Below are 12472 nucleotides of genomic sequence, written 5' to 3'. Positions count from 1 at the left end.
CGACTGCGCCAATAAGTATTATAAAATTAGAGCATTTTAATGAAAGAAAGAAAACTATGAAGGACGAATAGACAACCAATTTCAATCAAGGCACCTATAACCTACTTCAAACTATCTTATATCTGCATTAGATACTCTATAATTTTACAATCATAACTTAAAGGAGTATATGTCAATCAGCTTATTTTTAAGAACTGTCAAAACGATTTGCTAATATGGAATTACTATGAAATACTGAGGAGTGACGTCACGGTCAATTAATTTACTTTATATCTTTCTCTTTGACTTATTAAATAGAAATTATGTTTAAACATAGCTACTGTCCGTATTTTTCTTCTAATTATGTGGTGCTTTATTTCGTGCACTGCATAAAATATTTTATTTTAAGTATAGGAAACTAGCCTATTGAATCATTAAATTAAACCTTTTATGTCAGTTGGCAGTGTACCTCCTCCTGATGTTACGTCACATGCACGCGCTAGCCGAGAACGGCGGCGAGGGCGTTGAACTCGCCATCACAGACTGGGCGCGCGGTTGGTGCGTGGCGCTACAAGACGGACTGGAGAATAGACTGGGGGCAGCCCTGCAAGATGAGGCCGCGGCGCTGTTGAGAGCTGATGAAGAACGTTGGACTAAGGCTAGTCATAGCCACACGGCTAACATTGGCAAGTAAGTACACATAGAAGTAATAGTGCGTAGCTTAGTATCACAGACTGGGCGCGTGGCTGATGCGTCGCGCTACGAGACGGACTGGAGAACAGACTGGGGGCAGCCCTGCAAGATGAGGCGGCGGCGCTGTTGAGAGCTGATGAGGAACGCTGGACTAAGGCTAGTCATAGCCACACGGCTAACATTGGCAAGTAAGTACACATAGAAGTAATAGCGCGAAGCTTAGTATCACAGACTAGGCGCGTGGCTGATGCGTCGCGCTACAAGATGGGCTCGAGAACAGGCTCGCAGCCGCCTTACAAGATAGACTCGGTGACTGCTAAATAATAGCTTTATATTTAGCTAGCAATGAGACAGTTCTTCCCTGCAACAAGCTCAAAAGTTTTTCAATTATAAACACAACAAAAGACAACTTTAGCTGTAAACTAAGTCTTGATAAATAATGTTTGCTTCAGAGTAATCTTCAGCAAGGAGTCCCTAGCGGCGCGCCTCACCGAGTCAGCAATGGCCGCTACGCGAGCCGTGGTAGACGCGCAGAATGGAGAACGTAAGGCGTTCATGGAAGTCCTACGGCGGTCGCAGTCTTCTGCTGCTGTTGCGACGAGACGCTGGCAGCGGCTGGCCGACCATCTTACTCATGAACAAGGTATAGTTTTAAATAGAACGCAAGATAATATCCTGCTTGTAAGCTTAGGAATAATATTTTGTATACCTATAAACACTACACGCATACGCTGGAAATCGTTAGCGGGTCGCCTAACATAGCAATAACAGCTACCCTAAAGAAGAAGTTGTGTGCAATGCGTTTATGGAAACAGTGTGGCGCTCGCAGTCTTCTGCGATTTGAAGTTGAGCGCAAGAGTAAAATACTGAACGCGAATGCGCGCAAGAGCAATGCACACACTGCAATGTAATGTCTGAACTCGAAAATTGATGAAAAATTTGCTCTATACTGGTAGATCCGATCTTTCATTTTCATTGCTATAGCCTAATTATGTATAAATATTGGTAGGTAATCTCACGCCACTTTTTACTTCTAGCATTATGGCACGAGCCGGAATCGTACCCCGTGTCATGGGAGCTAGATGGTGCGGAGGCGCCGGGCCGCGTTCGCGTGCGGCTCCGCCGCGCCCATCTCGCGCTCAAACCTCGTTTCCTAAAGCCGAGCCATCAGCACAAGCCCGGTAAGAACCTACAGATACAGATGGGAGCTATTTGGTGCCTCGGGGTGTGTATGAGGCGTCTCCATCACGCTCAAATTGCGCTTCCTCAAGCTGAGCCACCAACACAAGCTTGGTCAGTATACATACATGCCCAGGAGTACCTACCTAACTCGTGGCATGGGCGCTAGATGGTGCGGAGGCGCCGGGCCGCGTTCGCATGCGCCCATCTCGCGCTCAAACCGCGCTTCCTGAAGCCCAGCCATCAACACAAGCCCGTTAAGTATACCCAGTACCTCTTGTCATGGGAGGTGAATGGCGTCACGTTCTGTGTATGCGTGCCTTTAAGTCGTGCCCATCTTGCGCTTCTTTTATCTCAACCATCAACACACGCCAGGTTACACACAGATCCAGAAGTACCCTGTGTCATAGGAGGTAAATGGCGACCCGGGCTGCGTAAGCGTGACTTGCGTGAGTATACCAATTGACGCATGGCGAGTCATCCATTAGAAGGGTACTAATTCTGAGCGTTAGGCGCATGAACGGGTTTGACTGATGACTCTGCTTTGAATGGTACCACCACCACTACACCACAGAATACTTGCTAAACTATCTGAAGGGCCTGATGACAGAGCGTTGCCTCGCTCGAATACTGACAGTCATAATTAGTCTAGCGACCATCTGTCCATGACACAGCGTAGCTTAGTTTATACCATCTACTTGATCAGATTATCCTCCAATAACTCTAATAATTATTATAAACATTCTATCACAGTACTAGCAGAAGCAGCAGCGCACAGCACAGTCCATCTCCGCAGCATCACAGGCGACGCTGGCGGCTTCCGCGGTGGGCTAGTCGCTCGACTACAACTGCACGAGACCGTGGCCCACATGGCGCGTGTCACGCTCGTCACTGTAGCGAGAGAGAGGGACGGAGAACTGCTACTTACTGACAGGTAATAGGACACTTCGTGGTCTCTCTATTTTTATCATTTCGCATGGTAGTACTAGCAGAAGCAGCAGCGCACAGCACAGTCCATCTCCGCAGCATCACAGGCGACGCTGGCGGCTTCCGCGGTGGGCTAGTCGCTCGACTACAACTGCACGAGACCGTGGCCCACATGGCGCGTGTCACGCTCGTCACTGTAGCGAGAGAGAGGGACGGAGAACTGTTACTCACTGACAGGTAATAACACACTAGATGAGATGACTAGATTAATCAAACACTTTGAATAAAAGTGTACGTAGTAAAGGCTCAGTGAAAGGGCTATTGTTTAGTAGCATAGAAGTAGGATGACTAGTTTTAGCTCGACTAAAGCTGCACGAGACCGAAGCCCACAAGGCACGTGTCACGTTCGTCACCATAGCCTGATAGCGGCACGAAGTACTGTAATACTGTTACACTGTTGACACAGAGAAATTATAGGAAACTGTCATTATTGTCTGTTGGAGAACTGTAATTCACCGTCAGTAGGCCTAGCACATGATTGCCGCGAGATAGATGACACGTCTCCTTCTAACTGTATTAATGACATAAGGACGGGTAGTCCTAGGCGACATACTCTCGCGGCAATCGTGTGCTAACCCTGCAGGTAATAGCTAGCAGGTAGCTTTTTTCGTGTTCCCTGTGTATTCCTAGAATGAAACTGATATTATATACTTTTTTAATTTTAGATGCATTCACTTCGTTCCGGACTCACTGGGGGACGCGGAAGGCGAAGAGGCGCTAAGCTGGGCCCTAGAAGATGTTCGCCACGTGGCCACTCGACGATGGTGCTTGCAAGAACGGGCCGCAGAGTTGTTCCTGGCTGAAGGCAGAGCGTGGCTGCTGGCGTTTGCGGGAAACGCTGAGCGGACTGCGTTCCTACAACACACTGCGAAACATTTACCCACTAGGTAAGGTCATATTCTCAGCTGAGTCACTTGATGGTAGTGCTTACAAGAACGCGCCGCGGATTTGTTCCTGGCTGAAGGCAGAGCGTGGCTGCTGGCGTTCGCTGGTAACGCCGAGCGGACTGCGTTCCTACAACACACTGCGAAACATTTACCCACTAGGTAAGGTCATATTCTTAGCTGAGTCACTTGATGGTAGTGCTTACAAGAACGCGCCGCTTTTTCTGGCTGAAGGCAGAGCGTGGCTGCTGGCGTTCTGGGGAAACGCTGAGCGGACTGCGTTCTTACAGCACATTGCGAAGCATTTACCCACTATGTAAGGTCATATTCTTAGCTGAGTCACTTGATGGTAGTGCTTACAAGAACGCGCCGCGGAATTGTGTCTGGCTGAAGGCAGCGACTGGCTACTGGCGTTCGCTGGTAACGCCGAGCAGACTGCGTTCTTACAGCACACTGCCAAGCATTTACCCACTAGGTAAGGATAGACGCCATATTAGCTATATCCTTAGCTCAGTCACTTGACGGTGATTCAGATGAGAATGGTCCGCAGAATGGTTCCTGCCAGACGATGTAAAAAGCCAAGGCCATTCAGACACCTAAATAAATAGTATTTAATTTTATTTCATGCTTTTTTGATTTGACTTGTTAAAATATCCTCAGCTGGGCGCTGAAACACGTCCGATACTTCGCCCGTCGACATCGCCTTTTACCCTTACCCCCTTATTCATAAACGTACTCTAATGTTATCAAGCCGATAAAGTTCGTTTGTCCCTTTCCGATGTATTGGTGTGATAGAAAAGGACAAACGAACTTTATCGGCTTGATAACTTTAGAGTACGTTTATGAATAAGGGGGTTAGTCTCTAACTGAAGTATGAATTATTTCCACAGAATGGAGCCCGAAACCCTCTCCGAAGCCATGAACCAATGGCGCAACGGTACCATCACCAACTGGGAATACCTGATGAAGCTCAACGGACTCGCGGGTCGCACCTACAACGATCTCATGCAGTACCCTGTTTTACCGTTCGTGATCGCCGACTATAGCAGCAGGATCCTGGACCTGAACGACCCGGCCACGTTCAGAGACCTGAGCAAGCCAATGGCCATACAGAATAAGAATAGGGAGCAGCATTATATCAATACGTACAACGTAAGTACAATAAGCGTCGGTTTTCTAAGTCATAAATTTTGAGTAATTTTCTTACCTGTCAGATCACTTTTGGTAGACTATTTGACGTAAAACGCGCCAGGGGTGTTATAAGTTAAAATGACGTGTCTGTCTATCTGTCATGTCTTCATTTGGGGGTTGTTCATCGATATTTTATCTATACTTACGCCTTCTACGGAAAAACTAACTTGTTATAAAACCGACACAAGAGTATAGATATTCGGCTGATTTTCTGGTTTAAATAATGAGTTATCTGTCGTCCTAGAGCTCAGTATTGTGTTGTGTGAAGTTGTCTTATTGATTTTAGCCCACAGACCAACCCCTATAGACATCCATTACAAGACGACTCGCGGTCACCAGCCTTACTTGTATTTGCCATGATATAAGCGCGGGCGCCTCGCCGTGCCCGATCAGTAACGACCAAGTAACCGACAGTAGTGAAAGCAGCTCGTGTTTGACGCCCGTTTCGCAATAAAAAAATTGAAAAAGGGTGTAGTGTGAAATGGTGTGGAAAGGTAACAAGAAGTTCAAATTTAAAAACGGACGGTATTACATTCCACAAATAAGTCATATTTATAATTGTGTCGCTTAACTTCAAAACTGGGTAAATCCATTCTGCTATAATGTTGAATATCTTTCAGATCATATTGTACTATGGATTTACCCAGGTTTGAAATTGGCTTCAATAGCATGCCACTATACGCTGCATATCTTAAAACTGGCCTTTACGCGACAGTTGTTCATCGATACTTCTGTTTCATCTGGCGCGACGCCTTCTACGGAAAAACTAACTCAATATAAAACCGACACAAAAGTCCCCTCCCGCTCCTGCGCCCCATATATTCGGCTGATTTTCTGGTTTAAATAATGAGTTATCTGTCGTCCTAGAGCTCAGTATTGTGTTGTGTGAAGTGTCTTATTGATTTTAGCCATAAGCCTTTAAACGGTCTACTTGAAAACCGAGACCTATTTTGGGGCCATTAGAACGTATCGCATGGATGACTCTTACTTACATTTCATTTATTTCATGCAAAACCAAATATCACTTACTTATATATCTCACTTTGACCGTCAGGACCTAAAAGCAGCCCGCCGTGAAGGCTGCGGCGCGCTAGCGTCCCGCGAGCCACATCACTATGCTTCGTTGTACTCCAACCCTGGTTGTGTGTTACACTACCTCGTACGACTGCCCCCTTTCACGCAACTCCTGCTGCACTATCAAGGTAAATACGTAAAATAAGCTTCTGGCCTTGCAATATATACATTAAAGCATGGAATTTATTTATTAGTATTACCCTTTATATGGAGATGGATCGGTCATACCCTTCGAAGAGGAGCTACCAACAGCGCCAGTATCGCGTTTGAGTGGCGGTCTCAAGGAGGAAAGCGAGCCCGCAAACGCCCCGTACACACCTGGAGGCGGAGCGTTGAGAACGAGCTGAGGGAATATGGACTGAGCTGGAACGAGGCCAAGGCGGTGGCTCAAGATAGAAAGGCGTGGAAGGATCTTGTGGAGGCCCTATGCCCTAGGACGATCAACAACCCTTTTGTTGCGATAGTTCCATTATTTTTCTTTGTCGATGATAATAAAACTTTTTGCCCGTCAGACAACAACTTCGACATGCCGGACCGCACATTCCACTCGTTGGCGACAACGTGGCGACTCATCACCAACGACTCGCCCACCGATGTCAAGGAGCTCATACCCGAACTGTACTATTTGCCTGAACTGTTCCACAACGACGAAGGTAATAGCAATAATTTAAAAAAAATGTGTGACATAAAAAAAGCGTACTACTTCTGCTATACCGTTTCACAATAACAAAGTTGGTATCCTTAATTGTATTAAGACGGCCTGGGATTCTAAACACCAATTCGACGACCGGTCTGGCGCAGTCGGTAGTGATCCTGCCTGCTACGTCGCGGTCCCGGGAACCCCGATATTTGTTCCTGAGTCATGGATGTTTTCTACGTATATAAGGATTTATATATTATATATATCGTTGCCTGAGTACCCACAACACAAGCCTTCTTGAGCTTACCGTGGGCCTCAGTCAATCTGTGTAAAAATGTCCTATATATTTATTTATTTATTTATAATTCACATTTACTGTTTATCACAGGCTTGAATCTGGGCGTGCGTCAATGCGGCGCGTGCGTGGACGACGTGGAACTCCCGGCGTGGGCGGCGGACGCGCGCCTGTTCACGCTCGTCCACCGCCAGGCGCTCGAGGCGGCGCTGGTCACCGAGAGCCTGCCGCACTGGATCGACCTCGTGTTCGGCTACAAGCAGACCGGACAGGCCGCCATTGATGCTGTCAATGTGTTCCCACACTGTGTGAGTTTACATCAACACAAACATTACGTTGGTTGCACAGTAAAAATAATAATTTAAGATTGAATGACAGTGGTATGTAATTCAACTGCTCACGCCGCACCAGCTTTTCTGATAAGTTATCACTATGTCGCGTCATGATGCTGGAACAGCGTTCCTCCACCTTTGAAAAATCTGAAAGTATAGTTTTAAAACAAAGCCTTAGGAGTATACTTTAATTACTAAATAGAATGAAACATGAACATGAAGTCTGCAGACATACCACTAGCTTGTATTTTAAAATAAATCTATTCTAAATATTCCATTCTAGGTACACACGTTCCACCAAAAAACTATAAGATGACGTTAACCTTTTTTTCGTTTTGAGATCAAGGGAATAATTTATGCACTATGTAAAGTAAACTCATTACTTACAGACCTACTACGGCTTTGACCCTGAGATGTTGTCCGACGAAGTGGACCGCACGGCGGCGGCCGCCATGGTCCGCACGTACGGGCAAGCACCGCGGCAACTGCTGCGCGCGCCGCATCCGCACCGCGCGTCTGACCTTGCCCCTACTACTGAAAGACAGGTATAATAATATACGGACGATGACAGCTGCAATGTCTCTAATGAAATGACAGACACGTGCAAAAACAGCTATAAGGATAATTAGTCTAGTGACTGTACTACGGCTTCAATCCAAAAATGTTGTCCGACGAAGTGGACCGCACGGCGGCGGCCGCTATGGTCCTCACGTATACGGACAAGCACCGCGGCAACTGACCTTGCTTCTACTACTGAAAGACAGGTATAGTGACACCAGAGCCGATGACGGCTGCCACGTCTCCAATAGGGAACTTGACTGTAGTTAAAATAAAATATTTTATACCATGCATGAAATAAAACATCAGATAATTATAAGAAAAACATGGACAGAAGTTATTTTTAATCCAATTTCTATTTAATAAGTCAGGTAGAAATATAAGTAACTGAGTTGACCGTGACGTCACTCAATTTTATTTCATAGAGGTACAAATTCCACATTAGCTAGTCGTTCAAATTCGTTTTGACAGTTCTTAAAAAGAAGCTGATTTAACTAGGATACAAGTAGCCTATACAGACATGAATAACACCATATATATGATGTAAGCGACAAGGTGGTCGTATTACGGCTTCGATCCGGAATCGGAGCGGTGGTCGCGCAACTGATCTTGCTCCTACTACTGAAAGACAAGTACGATGACACTAGAGCTACATTTTATGGCGTTAGCGAAAAAGTTATCTTTAGAATAGTTAGGTTAGGTCACATTGCATGATGACATTTCCTTTACAGCTTTGTAAGAACCGTTAGTAATTTTGTGTATTTTGTTTTAGCCGCAAGTATGGGCGGGGGTGGAAGGTGCCCGCTGGGGCCGGTACTGCGGCTCGCCCGCTCTCGGCGCGCCGCGAGTGGCGTTACGCCGATCTTTAGGCGGCGCACGACTTGCTCCATTACCCGAGCGCGCGCACGCCGCCGCCGCCGCGCCGCCGCACAACGCTCTGTTAGCGCTGCCTGCGGATCACGGTATGTGTTTGTATGATATTGTGGAAGTTGAAGGTGCCCGCTGGGGCTGGCACCGCGAGTGGCGTAACGGCCCAGCCACGACATTGGTCTAAGCGCGACATCGGTGAGCGGCAGCCATACGTGCGAATGAAAAGTCCCATCGCTGTGTCTCGCCCCAATGTATGGCCGGCGCTCACCGCTGTCGCGCTTAGACCAATGCCGTGGCTGAGCCGTTACGCCGGTCACTGGGCGGCCGCACAACGCTCTGTTAGCGCTGCCTGCGGATCACGGTATGTGTTTGTATACTACTTTGGATATTGAAGGTTTTGGATAAGAAGGCACGGCTTAGTAATGAGGCTAGACCTCTCTCGATGCATCGATGCGGGTGGCGGCGAGCACGGCGTATGACTGGTTTCGCTGCCTGGTACTGTTATTCTGTGTTTGAGCACTGACCTGCACGCTTCGGGCCTTCGGTCCTACGCGGAGCTCGGCCCCCGGTCTTCGCCTTTAGACACTTCTATTATTATTCTGTGTTTGCGTAACGAGCCTTTGGCTCAGCGGGTTACTTTATTTATTTGGTTTTGCTCTACGCGGGCCTCAGCCTTCAGCCTTCTCAATAGCGGTGGTCTACAACTCTACGTCTCAACTCACGTCAACAATATGTCCCCGACGCGGGCTACCATAATTTTTTGGCCTTAATCCCTAGCTGAATTATATTCATCATCCTTATAATTTATTATTTATTACTGTTGCAGGCGACGTCTCAAACTCGTCGGGAGATTCCTGTCTAGCTCTGCTATCGTGGGGCCACTCCGACGGCGTGGTGCGTCTCAAGCGACGCCGCGACACACCGCTCGAACCCGTACTGCGAGTAACCCCTCTCGACCAGGTAATTTACTAATACGTACATACTACGAGTACATTGTTCATACAAATGTTTTTAGCATAAGTATATTTTTATATCGTACATCGAAAGGCATGCCATGTATGGACTTATAATGTAAACTAACATCTATTGTAACCCATGATGACGAAATAAATGAATTTTGAATTTTTTGACATTTAGGATGATGATACTCGTTGGGCGATTCCTCTGGGGCCGTTGAGAAGAGATTGTATGTCATAAAAAACAGAGACGGATGCGCCGTTCAAGCTCTATTCATTCATGTCAATAATCTACATGTAAACTGGGGGCGTAGCCGAGTAAACGTTATATTTAAAACGCCAGAACGGCTCCTGCTTAGTGCATATTTGTGTCGCTTAACTTCATACTCAGGTATATTCATACTGCTATAAAGTTGATTCTTTTTGAGATTACATATATTTTTATACAATTTAATCATTATAATCAACCTAAAAGCAGAATGGGTTTACCCGAGTTTGAAGTTAAGCGACATATTTGTGGGTGTTGTTTGAAGACCCTCGTGTATAGTTTCCAACCATATATAAATGGATGGATATGAACAGTAGCAAATGGAGAAGTTTAATGTTGTAGTAAATAAGTAACCAAATACATATACAGACTACATTTTAGCAACTTTTTCAGATAACAGCAGTAGCGACGTCGTGCACGTCAGCCTCGTGCCCGGTCGTGATCGGGCACGCGTCGGGCCGCGTGCTAGTGCTGCTCCCGCGGCGCGGCGGCGGCGCGGCGTTGCGAGCTCGCTCGCTCGCGCTGCACGCGCACGACGCGCACGTGACCGACGTCGCTGTGTGCGTGCCCGCTGGGCTGCTGGTCACCGCTAGTGTTGACGGCAAGATCGTGCTGTGGGACTTGAACAAGTTAGTACTTTATTAAGCTTTCTTTTCGCACTTATATTTTGCGTGTGCGTGCAATCGCTCGCGCTGCACTACGATAGTATTAGTGTGAACATTGTACGCATGTGGATTTTGATAAAATTCTATGCCTCATTTTTAGCTTGTAAATTGTTGAAAGAGAAAAGAAGTTGTTTGTAAGATCTCTGTGATCTAATTGTTATAAAAAATATTGAGATTTAGTCTGAAAATTAGCATTGGTTTTTTGTATTGTCAAAATCTTCCCCACAGACTGACCTATATCCGCACGCTCCCCAATCGCGACATGCTGCCAGTAACACACGTGGCCATCAGCGAAACGCTCTGCGACGTTGCCAGCGTGCATGACGTCACAGCGCCGACGACGAGCGCGCCGACCGCCGACGACGACTCGTACGAGAAGGACGCGGAGAACTACAAGTCGCTGATACGAGTGCATACTGTCAACGGGAGGTTTGTGGGTGAGTTGATCTTGGTTTAGAACATTACGCCTATAGATGCTGTGTGACGTTGCCATCGTGCATGACGTCACAGCGCCGACGACGAGCACGCCGACCGCCAATAACGACTCACACGAAGAGGCAGAATAAGGCCCCGTTTAGACGGTACGAGAACTCGCATACGAGGTTTATTACATTGCGGTGTTTGATGCCTGTGCAAAATTGTATGTAACTCAACAGCCCGCAATGTAACTAAAATCGCATGAGAGTTCGCACACCGTCGAAATCAGGCCTAATTTACGGCCACATACATATCGCTGATACGCGTGGAATTGCATACATTCAACGGAAATTTTGTGAAACAATTCTCGCTCGAAGACCTAGATAGCCTATACTACCATGAAATTTCGTAAACCATTTTTTGTTTTGAACAGGTTTACCCTAATGTATCTATACAGTTTGACACCATTATGATCTTATGCATTATAGGTAGCGTGAAAGTAGCGGAGCGAGTAACCTGCATATGCTACTCGAACGCGCCGGAAGGGGTCAGCGTGAACGCCATAGCGTGCGGGGACCGCAGCGGCGCCGTGCGGTTCTACAGCGCGTGGGACCTGCGGCCGCTCGGCGTGCTGGCGCCCGCGCACACCGCGCCCGCCGCACTCGGCGTCGTCAGGTATGAGACATGTGGTCAGCGTGAACGCCATAGCGTGCGGGGACCGCAGCGGCGCCGTGCGGTTCTACAGCGCGTGGGACCTGCGGCCGCTCGGCGTGCTGGCGCCCGCGCACACCGCGCCCGCCGCACTCGGCGTCGTCAGGTATGAGACATGTGTGATTTGCGTATGCTAGTCGAACGTTCCGTGAACGCCGTAGCGTGCGGGGACCGCAGCGGCGCCGTGCGGTTCTACAGCGCGTGGGACCTGCGGCCGCTCGGCGTGCTGCCGCCCGCGCACACCGCGCCCGCCGCACTCGGCGTCGTCAGGTATGAAATCTATACTCATCATCCTCCTTGCGTTATCCCGGCATTTGCCACGGCTTATGGGGAGCCTGCCGCCCGCGCACACCGGGTCGGCGCGTCAGGTATGAAACATACTAATCCCGTTATCCCGGCAGATTTGCCGTAGACACTAGTTTTACGAAAGCGACTGCCATCTGACCTTCCAACCCGAAGGGTAACTAGACCTTATTGGAATTAGTCCGGTTTCCTCACGATGTTTTCCTTCACCGAAAAGCGACTGGCAAATATCAAATGACATTTCGCATATAAGTTCAGAAAAACTCATTGGTGCGAGCCGGGGTTCGAACCCGCGACCTCCGGAACGAAAGTCTCACGCACTTACCGCTAGGCTACCAGCGCTTATGCTCAGTATGAAACCTATACTAATAAAAGTAATAAATTATAAATGGGAAAGTGTGTGTGTCTTTTTATTTGTCCGTCTTTCACCGCAAAACGGAGCGACGAATTGTAGTTATTTTTAGTTGAAG

At 47.6% G+C, this 12472-nt stretch overlaps 1 protein-coding gene across 1 annotated transcript in view; it reads left to right on the top strand.

Annotated features, from left to right (window-relative positions):
• LOC125225149 (lysosomal-trafficking regulator) overlaps positions 1-12472 on the top strand; it is a 56002-nt gene that overhangs the window by 40715 nt on the left and 2815 nt on the right. Inside the window, 15 exon segments of the mRNA XM_048128724.1 lie at positions 437-669; positions 1125-1315; positions 1710-1853; positions 2617-2785; positions 3504-3725; positions 4613-4874; positions 5968-6115; positions 6500-6640; positions 7016-7230; positions 7644-7799; positions 8585-8774; positions 9509-9642; positions 10300-10535; positions 10800-11008; positions 11477-11663. Coding sequence (XP_047984681.1) covers positions 437-669; positions 1125-1315; positions 1710-1853; positions 2617-2785; positions 3504-3725; positions 4613-4874; positions 5968-6115; positions 6500-6640; positions 7016-7230; positions 7644-7799; positions 8585-8774; positions 9509-9642; positions 10300-10535; positions 10800-11008; positions 11477-11663 — 2837 coding nt within the window.

Source organism: Leguminivora glycinivorella, chromosome 1 (genome assembly GCF_023078275.1).
Source record: "Leguminivora glycinivorella isolate SPB_JAAS2020 chromosome 1, LegGlyc_1.1, whole genome shotgun sequence".
NCBI lineage: Eukaryota > Metazoa > Arthropoda > Insecta > Lepidoptera > Tortricidae > Leguminivora > Leguminivora glycinivorella.
This window is presented reverse-complemented; position numbering and strand designations above follow the sequence as displayed.